The sequence below is a fragment of the Aphanomyces invadans genome, assembly GCF_000520115.1.
Source record: "Aphanomyces invadans strain NJM9701 unplaced genomic scaffold supercont1.2, whole genome shotgun sequence".
Taxonomy (NCBI): Eukaryota; Oomycota; class Saprolegniomycetes; order Saprolegniales; family Verrucalvaceae; genus Aphanomyces; species Aphanomyces invadans.
In genome coordinates, this window is record NW_008580147.1 from 2,326,799 (window position 1) to 2,338,671 (window position 11,873).

An 11,873-nucleotide genomic window follows, 5' to 3' on the forward strand; every position below is an offset into this window, starting at 1 on the left:
TGGATGAAGTGAATTTCAATGAATTTCATTGGCTGAAATACACCTGACGTGCAAAGAAACTTGCCGATGTCAACTTGAGCACGTGCCATACTGTTGAAGCGATGGCGCGGACCTGCCGTCAACATCTTGGGCTTGGACGACCATGGCGTCCGACACGTTGGAGACTTCTGTTGTGCTAGACGTGCTAATGATGACGAGAAGGGTCCCGAGAAGAACGGCGGACCCACCCACAAACGTCCACCACCCAGGAGTTGTTGCCATCCCAAACGCAATGCACACCACGGTCGCAACAATCGGCTCCAGTAACATCGTGACAGACACGACGAGCGGGGGGAAGTACTTCATGGACGTGATGAACCCCATCGTTCCGAAAGCACTCACAACAACAACGAGCAACACTTCCGTGCCAACGTGATGCGTCCATCCAAGGAACCCCACGACAGGGTCTGCATTCCACGTCATGTCCACGTGCATCGCCCAGAGCAATGGTATCAAGAGGATCCACGTGAGGGTAAACAGGCCAAAACAAAAGAGCCACACCCCAAGAACCTCCTTGAGCCGCTTTGCCAATATCAAGTAGGCCACGCCGCCAATGGCACCGACAAACGCGACCACATCCCCTTCCAGAGTTGGTGGATGCTGCGTCGTGGGACTGGCTGTTGACGTCTTGGTTCCATGGTCGACACTTGTTATCACGCCGCCTGCAATCCCAAGCAGAGCCCCAGCAGCTTCCAGTGCTGCCACGGGGTGTCCAAACATGCACTTGCCGACAACGAGCAGGATCGAGTGGCTGTTGCTAAAGATGTACGCATGGCCGACTGACGTGTGGTCCAGAGCCCATATGAACGTCGCAGAGAACACGACGTACGCAATTGAGCACAGCATTGTGTCTCGAACAGTGGTCCACGACAGCGCCGGCGGCAGGCCGTTGTCCATGTAGTTGAACCAAGCGAGGCCTCCAAACAGAACGGACGACCCAAAGTACCTCCACACCATCTTGATGAGTGGCGACACGGTGTCCAGCGCTTGCAGTGCCGCACCTTGGGACGAAACACTCAACAACGCGCCACTCAAGATGGCATAACCGATGGGGGGCACTTGTTTACGCACGGTCAATTGCAAGTCGATCATGCCTCCGACCACCGCCGCTTCGAGTGCCACTTCCTTCACGTCAGACGGCAATGCTGACAGCCGTCGGAGGGTATTTCGAATTGGATGGTTGGCAAGGAGCTTGGTCCCGTCGTCGTCATCGCTGAGACCGTCAGGTACAGCCAACAGGAACGATGGGTTTGGCCCGTTGTCCTGGCGTACCAAGAACGCGCTCTTGCGAGGGCTGAGACGGCGCAAAAGCGGCGCGGTTGGATGCGCCGACTCGGCAGAAATGGGAATCGCCACCCTGTACTCGTCGCCAGCCGCCGACCCGCCTCGAGCAATCGATATCTCGTTGGCGATGACGCAATGCCTGGTTGCAGCATCTCGAGTCACCAAAGGTTGCATGTAGGGGGGGATGGGAGTCGCTTGAGGCAGTTGGAGCTGTGGGACATCCACGACGAACCCTTGGAACGGTTCGATGGTGTCGGACTGTCGACTCGACGGTCTCCGCATGTCGATGTTCGTGTGGGGCAGCGCCGACTCTCCTTTAGCTTCGACAGCCAAAACGACGCTAGCTCGTCGCTTAACTAGAATTGGCGCAGTAGAAACCGGTGTGGGCGGTGGCAAAGTCGACAGACGGTGCACCAGGTCGTGCTCGATGGAATGGACCATTTGATCTTGGGTGTCAACACCAAACCAGAGATCGGTCGAGTTTGCTTGAGTCGCCATGGCGTGGACTCGTTGGAAACCAAACGCGAGCGCTTCAGCAAGGGACAAGGTCCCAACTCCCTGGAGAATGCTGTCCAGGACCATAAAAACCTTGGGCGACACGATGTACAGCCCAATATCGACGCCGTTGTAGTCAGCGATGTAGCGCCCGACTTGTAGCTTCGATGGCGAACCAGCGCTCGACGTAGTGAACTTGATGCGCATCTAGATGTTTTGGACCGGTGAACGAGATCGTTCGATTTGTGTCACAATACCGTCGAAGGCGACATGCGGGCCGACACTGCTCGGTCAGACTCGACGAGGAGACTCACGCGGTTGTGGGTTCGGTGGAAAGCGTCGAATTTTTTCATCAACGCCTGGTCGACGACGCGATCTGCCGCGTGAATAAGAAAGGGGCTAGCAAACAAATGCCGCGCCGCCAGCACCGTTTCAGGAACTGACTCGAGTACAGTTGGGACGACTTCGAGGAACACAATGTGCATGCGAAGAAACAGCGAAGATTGCTTCAAATGCAACTGGGTGTCGCTGCCGGCAGCGACCGCCACCACGACACGCTCGATCCCTGCGAGAAGGAGTTGGGACAAACTGTGCTCGAGGATGGACTTTCCAGCCAGTTCTTGCAGTCCAAAAGAGACACCAAAGGCTGTGGTATGCGTGGACGTAAGCAGCAACGCGTCCAGCCTTTTGTCCGCGAGGGTGCTATTATTGTCGTCGTTGTCGTCGACCTCCAAGAACAGCCCTTGCATTCGCGTGGCATTCTCCGTGTGGATACCAGCCAGGAGCTCGTCGTACGAAATGCGGGCCAACTTGCTCGCCCGGCGCAGGTCCACGGCATATGCGCTTGACGGTGGCTTGGACGTGCTGCCGCTGGATCTCTGCATGTGGATCGATAAGTCCAAAGGATCGCGGAAACGTACCTTTTCAAAAACTGATTTTTAGCCAATCGTATTCATTTAACTCAAATTTAACGACCAATGCAATTGCGCGCCGATTTCGAATCCACGTGATGAAAATGAAGCACCAAGAAATAATGTCTACTGCACGCTTCCTTTGCGACCAGCCGCCGCATCGTAGGCCAGGAGGAGCGGTTGATCAGCTGCGTCTGTGACGTTGACAGTCTCGGTGGACTCGCTCGCACTTACAATGACAAGCACCGTGCCGATGATCACACCAAACCCGCCGACAAAGGTGAGCCATCCTGGAACGGACGCCATGCCCAAGGCGAGGCAAATGACCGTCGCTACGACGGGTTCCAGAAGCATCGTTACAGACACAACGAGCGCGGGGAAGTACTTCATCGCAGCCACAAAGCCCATCGACCCGCACAAAGTCACCAGGATCACCAACACAAATTCGACTTCCATGTGGTGAACCCAACCGAAGAATCCCCGCGTCGGGTGCGCCGACAGCTCGAATTCACCCGGCTGTAGCACCAACATGGACAAAGTGATAATGACCCACGTCCCCGTAAACACAATCGAGCAAAAGTTGAGGACGCCAATTTGACTTCGAAGCGACTTAGCATACGTGAGGTAGAACACACCGGCCACAGCGCCAGCAAGCGCGACGAGGTCCCCACCCACAGTCGGTGAATTGCTGCCAACGATGTCGACATCGGCCGTGCTTCCGTCTGCCGTCGTGATAACACCGCCAGCAATGCCCAAAATCGCTCCTACTGTCTCAAGTGGCACGACGGGCTGCCCAGTGACCCACTTAGCCACAACAAGAAGCAGCGAATGGGCGTTGCAAAAGATGTACGCGTGGCTCACGGACGTGTGGTCAAGCGCCCACACAAAGGTGCCGACAAAGGCGGCGTACGAGAGGGTGCATACGACGCTCTCCCACACCACCCGACGCGAGACGACGACTGGAGATGCCGACGAGTCACGAAGCAAGAAATGCGACACCATGCCCAAAAACAAATAGGCGCATGTAGCTCCAACAAAGCGCCAGATCACCTTAAGCATGGGAGGAACACCAAATAGGGCTTGCATGGCGGCACCTTGGGCAGAGACGAACAGAAGCGCCGTCAATAGGATAGCAAAGCCAAACCATGGCACGGATTTGTGAATTGCAAGTTGCAGGCGAATCTGATTGGACTCGGAGGACACCGTGGCTTCCAGAGCAACGTCTTTAATGTCGGAAGGAAGGCGAGAGGCCCGACGAATGAGTCCGCCAACAGAAGAATGCTCGATGGCATGCGGCACGGCTAGAATGAGTTGGCTTGGGTCTTGCGGCTTGGTGATCAAAAACGCAACAGCTTGGTCCGGCGTGACCACCGACGGCAAATCCAGCTGAAGAGGCATTGCGGGTACTAGCAGTAGCGGCTGGGATTCCAGGTCGCTCTCCTTTGTGCGGTCTCCCATCATGGACAACGTTGAAACCTTGACAGGGACCGTAAACCCGTCAAAGGGTTCAGAGTTGAATCGTCGAGACCGTTTGGGATCTTGCGTAGGCAAGTCACCGGGGGTCAATACAAGACTCCGCCGCGGTTTTCGGAGTTCGTTGGAGGGCCAAGCTGGTGTCGTGTGGGCATCGTTGCCACTGCGATCGTCGTGTACCAACTCCCCACGGACAGAGGAACTACCGCCTTTCGTCTGCAATCCAGAGACCAGGTCATCGTACGAGATGTGTGCTAGTGCACTGGCACGGCGCAGGTCCACGGCGACAGACACTTGACTCTCTCTCGACTCCATCGCAACTTGGTTTGTGGTGAGAAGAATGTTGCGATCTTTTGTGAAACGTCCAAAAGTCCAGTTACCAATCAGAGACCGCGTTAATAACGGCATCACGCCATTTAAGCGGCGGTCTTGCGCGCACCGCCGTCGCATTCACGCAGGGCGGCATGCGCAAGGTATGTGGATCGGAGGAGTTGTACACATTATTTGATAGCGTTGACGCTACGACGACCCAAACCGATTGTGCCACGTTTCGTACTTTCGAAGGAACTGGTGCGCGGATGGCTTGGTTTTGTCCAAGGCGTGGGCGATGTCACAGCTTGTGATCTTGTCGAGAAGCTCGTGCCAGTTTCCTGTCGAGTGCGTGGCTGACGACACATGCAGAACAGCGGGAACCAGTGGAACGTACCGGATTCACAAGTGAGTTGGTTGTTCTCGGCGTCAGGGGATTCGAGTTTTGTCATGAGCCGGCGAACAGGCGCCATGCAAGCTTCCTTGGCCACAAGCTTGATGTCTGCCCCTGAGTAGCCCTGACGTCGCACAAGCTCATCAACGAGTTTCCACGTCACGTAGCAAAGGATGGCTACCTCGGTCTTGAGCACGCAGTCGGCGAAGTCAAAGTTCGCATCGATGTATGGCTCCAGGAGCTCGGAAAACATTTTCGTCCTCGCTTCTGGAGACGGTAATCCCACAAGCACTCGCTTTTCCAGCCGTCGTAACATGGCTGCGTCCAGTTCCCACGGAAGGTTACTCGCTGCCAACACGAAAACAACTTCTTGTGTCTTGGACAGTCCGTCCATCTAAGGCAACCCCCCCCCGAGCAACGACTTTCAATTCCCTCGCAAGATGCGACGATGTCGTACCTGGATGAGCAACTCTGTCTTCATTCGACGGCTTGCTTCATGTTCCTGGCCGCCGCCGCTGCTTTCGCCTCGTTGGCCCATGATCGAATCGATTTCGTCGAGAAAGATCGTCGACGGCGCATGGTACCGAGCCAACTCGAACAGCATGCGCACGAGCTTCTCCGAGTCCCCTCGGTACTTGCTCACAATAGACGATCCAGAGATGTTAAAAAATGTGGTTTTACACTCGGTCGCGACCGCCTTTGCCAGCATCGTCTTGCCATTTCCTGGCGGGCCATATAGCAAGATGCCACACCTATCATCACGACACCATGGAATCTGCCGCGCAAGACCAACTCGGTGCCGTCGACTGAGCGTACCATGGCGAGAGCAATCCTTTAAAAAGTTGTGGGTACTTGGACGGCATGACGACAGCTTCTTTCAGCAATCGCTTGGCGTCTGCGAGACCGACGACATCATCCCAGTGCACATTGGGGTTTTTCTGAAAGATCTCCCTGGTTTTGTTCATTAGACCCGTGAAGATTAATGGTCATATCAACCGTGTAATGCTTTCAGCTAGCGGACGCAGCTCTGAGTCGTGCATGAAAGGCAGGGGTTTCAGTAGCCTGCAGCAGCACATTGAAACCATGTCCAAGATCGTAGGAGGCACCTGTCTTCAACGGTGTCTTCCTCTTCCTCCAGCTTGGATTCCTATGGCCACAATCGCATCATCAGGATTGAGCCGCGCGACAGTGCTACCGTTTTGCCCTTGCCAGGCTTGGCTGTGCGCTGGTGCGATGGCTTGTGGCCCGTGACGCCAGGGATCACAGTTGGTTCAAGTGCCATCTCGTCTGCTACGAGTGTTTGCGATATGTGCATTCTGCATGCCGTCTTTTGCGGGAGGAATCCAACGCAATCTCTGCACCTGGTTTCCTAGATTGCAGGTTCGCACAGATGAGTGGAGTTGCCGACATGCATCACGTTACGATGGCGCGGCGGACGTCGTGGCGGTGCTGCCGATAGATGTCTGGACTGCTTTGAGCGCCGCGTTGTTCTCCACTCTCGCTTCCGTGGGCATGTGCGGCGACGCGTACGAATTGCGCTTGTTTCGCTTCTCGACCGCGGCTTTCTTCTCGTTGAATTGCGACGCTGCCAAGATTACGTGACGACGACGTCGACCAACACAACGTTGCAACTACACCTTTCGCCTTTTCCTCGTCGCCACTCGTACGTCGCACGAGCTTTGGTTTCTTGCCAAACTTGAGCTCGTAAAAGTCTTCGAACTCCTACGACCGTGGATGGATTCTGTGCTCGGAAACACGTCGGGGTGGTGAAACCTGTACAATACGCAGCAAGTCGATGTTGTCGACGACCTCGAACTTCGACAGAGCCACGCCCGCTTCTTGCTGCAGCTTCTCGGCTGTTTGCAAGTAGCCGTTCTCGACGCAGTAGTGCATCGCAAGAACCAATACGTTTCGCTTGCGGTCGATCAGGCACTTCTCGACCTCACAACCACACAAAGCTCTTTCAGGCGACTTTTTCGTGGACAACCCTCTTACCGCCAACCGACTGTCGTTTTGGGCTTTGAGCTGGTGAAGCGTTGCCATCGCGCCGCGTGTGACCTGCCGCAACAGCGTCGAAAGATGGCGGTTTCATGGACCGGCGGTTTCAAACAGCGATCGACAGGACGCCCCCCCCGCGCTCCATCTCCCATCGACGCTTTCTCGCAGCCGCATGCATCAACTCCATTCATGCCAGCTTTGTTACCTTTCCCATGAGGCACTGCTCGTGAACGACAAAACCACGACACCTCCCTCGATGCAATTGCATTTTACGATATTTACTTGTACATAGTTGTATGCCGCACAGGCGAGTACGGCTCCAAGTCGAGGGACGAGGCTGCACCAGTCAAGAGCAGCTCCGACATCGCAAGGGCTGTGCCCGTGGCGTTTAGAATGCCCCAGCAGTAATGACCTGTTGCCACAAACAAGCCGTCCTGCACACGCCCAATGACTGGGATGTTGTCTTTCGTCGCGGGCAGGTAGCACGCTTGCTTCGCGATCACTTGGTTGCCGTGGAAATCCGTTTGTGTAAACACAGACACGTCCGCCAGAGCTTGGGTGATGCCATGAGACGATGGGAGCACCTGTGACGCAGACGGAGGGAGCGCCTCGGCCACGCGTGGTCCACATGCATACACGGTCCCGTCAGGCCGAGGAACGATCTCTACATCGCGGGGAGGGTTGCTCTTGATGTCTCCGAAGACTACGATGGGTTCAAATGTTGTCGTGGGTTGCACGATGATGCTGTGGATCTTAAACACCTCGAGGGGAACGATGGAGGGATAATTTGCCCATTCTTGGAGAGCTTGAAATGTCCACGGGCCCATGGCAAGGACGACAGCGTCCGCAGCGACCGTCGAGCCGTCCTGCAAGACGATCCCGCTGATCTTGCTGTGACGGGATACAAGTCCTTGCACTGACCCATGGACGAGATGGGCTTTTCCAGATTGGATCGCCAATTGCATCATTGTGTTGGTGAACTTTCGTGGATGCAGTTGAGCGTTTGACGCAGTGGAGCCAATGGAATGGGATTCCACCACCTTCGCTCGAATCCATCCTGGAATGCCGTCGTTGACACCGCCAGCTCGTTTCGTCGATACAAGGCACAATATGGTGTCCACACGTCGATAGTCGTACAATTTGCTTCCATTGAGTGACGTCGCCAGTTCTTCATGGAGCTGAAAGCTGAGGCGACACAAGGCATCAATGTCCTCGCCTTCGCACCAGTTTGACGCTAAGAAGCCGCCTGCATTTCCAGATGCTGCGGCAGCCACCTCCACATCTTCCACAACTGTAACTGAGTCATCGTCCTTGAAGTCTGGGGAGTTCACCAGGTAGTACGCCAACGTGCACCCGATGACCCCACCGCCGCAGATCGCAATATGCATCTCCTCCAACTTCTCCAAATGGTACGTATCCGGATAATTGATGCTTCTCTCCGGTTACGTCGGGATTCCTTCCGATTGAAAGTTTCCACGTCACCCATCGAAATGGCCCTGGAAGACTTCCGCGTGCGCATGCGGTTGGTCGACAAGCCTTCAGTGCTCATGATTCCCTGTGTAGTTCCCGGCGACAGTTTTCTTCGCCACCCTCATCCCTGTATTGTGGATCCTCGGCGCTCTTCTCACGCCTGAGAAGCAGCATGGGGTGTTTGCCCTCTCCATTGCAAGGTTTGTATTCAACTTTTGACTGTCACCTCGAGTCAGTACGTCGCATTCGTAGCGTTATCCTGGAGCACATTCGACCGTGGGCGTACATCACAGCTCCTTTCTATCACCAACACCTGTGGGAGGTAAACGCATGGTAGAATATTCCCCCACGTGATAGTCTAACGTTCGTCACGGCCATTATTGCATTAGGTGGTCCTCATTGTGCCTGCTACGTTGTACCTGGGCAGTCGCGTCGAAATCGCGTTGGGCACCATGTCCTTTGTGCGCTTGGTGTGCTTTGTCGGGGTCGTCTCGACGGGGTTGCTCTTTTGCGATATGTTTGCCCTATACATTGTGTTTCGCAACGCCTTCTTCCTGTAATTACTTGCATTGTACGTTGTTCTGCCTCGGCCTCATTCCACGTCTCTTAGGCGCACGGGGGTTTCTGGTTTCACGGGAGGTCTCGTTGCAATGCTTGTGGCGTTGGTGAAGGAGAACCCAGTTCAGGCGCTCGTGATTCCGAAAGTGCCCTGTCGAGTACGACTTTGCCACCCCCGTGCTTCATCATGCTTGTTGTTGTGCGTTAGTATTACCCACTGATGCTGACGGTGCTTTGTCTCGCGATGTCAATTGGCGCCGTCTTGACCAAAGCCGAGATCTTGATTGTTGGGGCTGGGCCGTACGCCGTGTCAGGGTTGTACTTTGGATGGTTTTACCTTCGTTTTATCGCAAAGAACGCCGATGGGTCGAAAGGAGACACGTCGGAAGCGTTCTCGTTGACCGTGTTGTTTCCGTCCTTCCTCAAGTCTGTCCGAACTCACCTGGCCTCCAATTTTACCCAACGCATGGAGTAGGCCATCGCTAGCGCCCATCTTTGATTTTTTCTTCAACGTGGCCAAGCTGTGTGGGCTCTTCAAGTACCGCGACGCGCAAGCTGCCGCCGCATCGTTGGTGTGTTATTCTTCTACCCTTCACGTACACCACATCTGACAAGGCGGCAACTAGCCCAAGACGTTCCCGTCAGATCCAGTGACCGAACGCCGCAAGTATGCGATTCATATGGTCTTTGGTGTGGGTGAACTCACATGAGTCCATGGACTGCAGGGCACGCGCGATGAAAGCCCTGGACGAGAAGCTTGCCAAACTCGCAGTGGTTCCCTCCGGTGTAGCGACGGCGTCTCTGTTGGTTCATGACGACGTCGAGACCGACTCGTTCACGGTGTAGCACCTATTTATCCATTGCAACGCCGGAGGACATCTCCATGAAGCATGGATCGCATCGAATGCAAGGTGGCCATCCTGGACGTTGGCCATGCATGCCCAACCCAGCACGCATGCTCATGAACACGCAAATCTATATATATGTACAACAATTTGGCCAACTTGCTTAGTTGAACAATTGCGACACGGACTTTTTGCCATGGATGTTGAGGATAGCTTGAGCGAGGAGGGGCGCGACATCGAGCTGCTTGATCTTGTCGTTGCCGACGCAGGTAGCCGGCAACGGCGTCGTGTTGACTACGACGACTTGTTTCAGCGCCGACTTGGTGATGCGCTCGCTCGCGGGGCCATTGAACAAACCGTGCGACGCGAACGCGTATACGTTGCGCGCGCCGTGATCCGACAGGTGCTGCGCCGCCTTGCAAAGAGTCCCGGCCGTGTCGATCATATCGTCGACGATGATGCAGTCGGACCCGCTGACGTTCCCGACCAAGTCCATGCGGTCGATTTCGTTCGCCTTGATGCGTTGCTTGATAATCATGGCGAGACCGACGTTCTCAATGCCTTCCTTGCCCACGAGCCACTCGCGGAACTTCTTGGCGCGGGCGACACCGCCGGCATCTGGCGACACCACGACTGGGTTCACGAGTTCCATGTTGCCAAAGTACGACACCCCCACAAGGCCGCCATCCAAGTTGTCCACGGGAACGCGAGGCCCGAAGAAACCTTGGATTTGACCGCAGTGCAAGTCGACGGCAATCACGCGGTCGACACCCATTGCTTCCAAGAGTCGTGCGACGTCAGCGGCAGATATCGGCACACGCGCGGCCATCTTGCGATCCTGACGCGCATACCCGTAATACGGAATGACAGCGGTAATGCGGCGCGCCGACGCTCGTCGCATGGTGCTGACCATCAAGAGCAGTTCCATGAGGTTTTCGTTCACGGGCACGCACGTGGGTTGCACAATATACACGTCCTTGCCACGCACGTTTTCGTGGACCATGACGTTTACCTCACCGTCGGCAAATCGTTCGACAGTGATTTTGCCAAGGTTGACGCCGACAAGTTCGGCAACTTTGCTTGCCAGTTCGGTGTTGGCATTGCCGCTGAAGATCTTGAGCCCGTTCATGATCTTAGGTTGCTTCTCAGGGATGATGAGAGAACTGGGGACACCCGATTGAGCTTCCGACGGGCGAGTGTTGGACATCATGCCCATACCAAGCCCCACGCCCATGGCGGCGGCCGCGGTCGGCAAGTGAGTTCGCGCGCGAGCGGTCAGGCGGTGGAACATGTTGAGCTAATTGTATGTGATGTGGCCAAATATATATGTGTTCCGTTTAAACCAAAGCACCACACAAAATATACTTGCGATTTGTATGGATTCGAACAGCGGTTAGGGCTGATCTCGCTAGATCCGCTGGCCCAAACAAGCTCGCGAAACCATTGGCCTCCAAAGTCGCCATGCAAAGTTGACAAAGGTCGGTCGCACGGCCCACACAACATGTGCATCACTAGCGTGGAGGTGCTTCTCGCCGTCGTTCGATGCACTACATGCGCTCGGCCATGGCGGAGGTTGCAAGATGACATTCGACGATTCGTCAGTAGTCCCACATTCCGAATCATCGCTACTACCTTAGGCACGTTCCCAGCATAGCCCATGCATCTATCCATCTTTATGTTGGGGACATCAAGTGGCGAGGTAAGAGCCGCCGGTATGTGAGCTCGCGGCGCCACAGTGCTTGCTGATGCACAAGCGTCGTGAAGTTTGCGACCATGAGAGCGCACTTCTCGCACAACCGAAATGTCCGGATAACAATCCCAACCTTTCAAATTTGCATTTGCGCGCGCTAACGGTCATGCAAGATCGCGTCGACGAGAGCGTCCCGACAAAGCGGTGATTGATCGCTTGGGTTACACTGGAGATAATGACGAACTTGTGATGCAGATGGAGGAAAGACGGCTGTTCATCAAAGCAATCCGAGAGGCTGAAGGTAACTTCCACAATGGAGCACGTGTTGACTTAGCATTCCAGCTCTGTCTGTGCCTTGATATTCAAGGAAAGGGGGGAATAGGCCCCCTTCTGTCCACGATACATTC

The 11,873-nt window shown here is 55.2% G+C and overlaps 6 protein-coding genes across 13 annotated transcripts; 1 reads left to right on the forward strand and 5 right to left on the reverse strand.

Annotated features, from left to right (window-relative positions):
- Positions 1 to 8: 8 nt before the first annotated feature.
- H310_01552 (hypothetical protein) lies at positions 9 to 2,728 on the reverse strand. The gene is made up of 2 exons (XM_008864677.1): positions 2,076 to 2,728; positions 9 to 2,025 (listed from the first exon to the last, which is right to left on the reverse strand). Exons 1-2 carry the CDS (start codon positions 2,700 to 2,702, stop codon positions 70 to 72), a joined length of 2,583 nt encoding a protein of 860 aa, XP_008862899.1. The 5' UTR covers positions 2,703 to 2,728; the 3' UTR covers positions 9 to 69.
- Positions 2,729 to 2,759: 31 nt separating this feature from the next.
- On the reverse strand, positions 2,760 to 4,517 carry H310_01553 (hypothetical protein; the record flags this gene model as incomplete). Its single annotated transcript, XM_008864678.1, has 1 exon — positions 2,760 to 4,517. The coding sequence occupies one exon, from the start codon at positions 4,515 to 4,517 to the stop codon at positions 2,856 to 2,858; it is 1,662 nt and encodes a 553-aa protein (XP_008862900.1). The 3' UTR covers positions 2,760 to 2,855.
- Positions 4,518 to 4,593: 76 nt separating this feature from the next.
- H310_01554 lies at positions 4,594 to 6,982 on the reverse strand. 2 transcript variants are annotated; one of them, XM_008864680.1, is made up of 13 exons: positions 6,901 to 6,982; positions 6,679 to 6,846; positions 6,543 to 6,627; positions 6,328 to 6,490; positions 6,267 to 6,274; positions 6,101 to 6,192; positions 6,012 to 6,052; positions 5,902 to 5,967; positions 5,722 to 5,856; positions 5,363 to 5,657; positions 5,087 to 5,299; positions 4,909 to 5,029; positions 4,594 to 4,852 (listed from the first exon to the last, which is right to left on the reverse strand). In XM_008864680.1, the coding sequence occupies exons 1-13, from the start codon at positions 6,946 to 6,948 to the stop codon at positions 4,722 to 4,724; spliced, it is 1,566 nt and encodes a 521-aa protein (XP_008862902.1). In that variant the 5' UTR covers positions 6,949 to 6,982; the 3' UTR covers positions 4,594 to 4,721. The 2 variants fall into 2 exon arrangements, with proteins under 2 accessions (XP_008862902.1, XP_008862901.1); XM_008864679.1 differs by having other exon boundaries at positions 4,594 to 5,029.
- A 168-nt stretch (positions 6,983 to 7,150) lies between these two features.
- On the reverse strand, positions 7,151 to 8,300 carry H310_01555 (hypothetical protein). Its single transcript, XM_008864681.1, has one exon. It carries the CDS (start codon positions 8,289 to 8,291, stop codon positions 7,182 to 7,184), a length of 1,110 nt encoding a protein of 369 aa, XP_008862903.1. The 5' UTR covers positions 8,292 to 8,300; the 3' UTR covers positions 7,151 to 7,181.
- Positions 8,301 to 8,368: 68 nt separating this feature from the next.
- H310_01556 (hypothetical protein) lies at positions 8,369 to 11,097 on the forward strand. 7 transcript variants are annotated; one of them, XM_008864682.1, is made up of 9 exons: positions 8,369 to 8,414; positions 8,467 to 8,573; positions 8,626 to 8,695; positions 8,763 to 8,929; positions 8,984 to 9,089; positions 9,140 to 9,357; positions 9,407 to 9,503; positions 9,558 to 9,598; positions 9,657 to 11,097. In XM_008864682.1, the coding sequence occupies exons 1-9, from the start codon at positions 8,394 to 8,396 to the stop codon at positions 9,775 to 9,777; spliced, it is 948 nt and encodes a 315-aa protein (XP_008862904.1). In that variant the 5' UTR covers positions 8,369 to 8,393; the 3' UTR covers positions 9,778 to 11,097. The 7 variants fall into 7 exon arrangements, with proteins under 7 accessions (XP_008862904.1, XP_008862906.1, XP_008862905.1 ...); XM_008864684.1 differs by having other exon boundaries at positions 8,369 to 8,573; XM_008864683.1 differs by having other exon boundaries at positions 9,140 to 9,503.
- H310_01557 (hypothetical protein) lies at positions 9,626 to 11,100 on the reverse strand. The gene has a single exon (XM_008864689.1). It carries the CDS (start codon positions 11,065 to 11,067, stop codon positions 9,940 to 9,942), a length of 1,128 nt encoding a protein of 375 aa, XP_008862911.1. The 5' UTR covers positions 11,068 to 11,100; the 3' UTR covers positions 9,626 to 9,939.
- Positions 11,101 to 11,873: the final 773 nt, after the last annotated feature.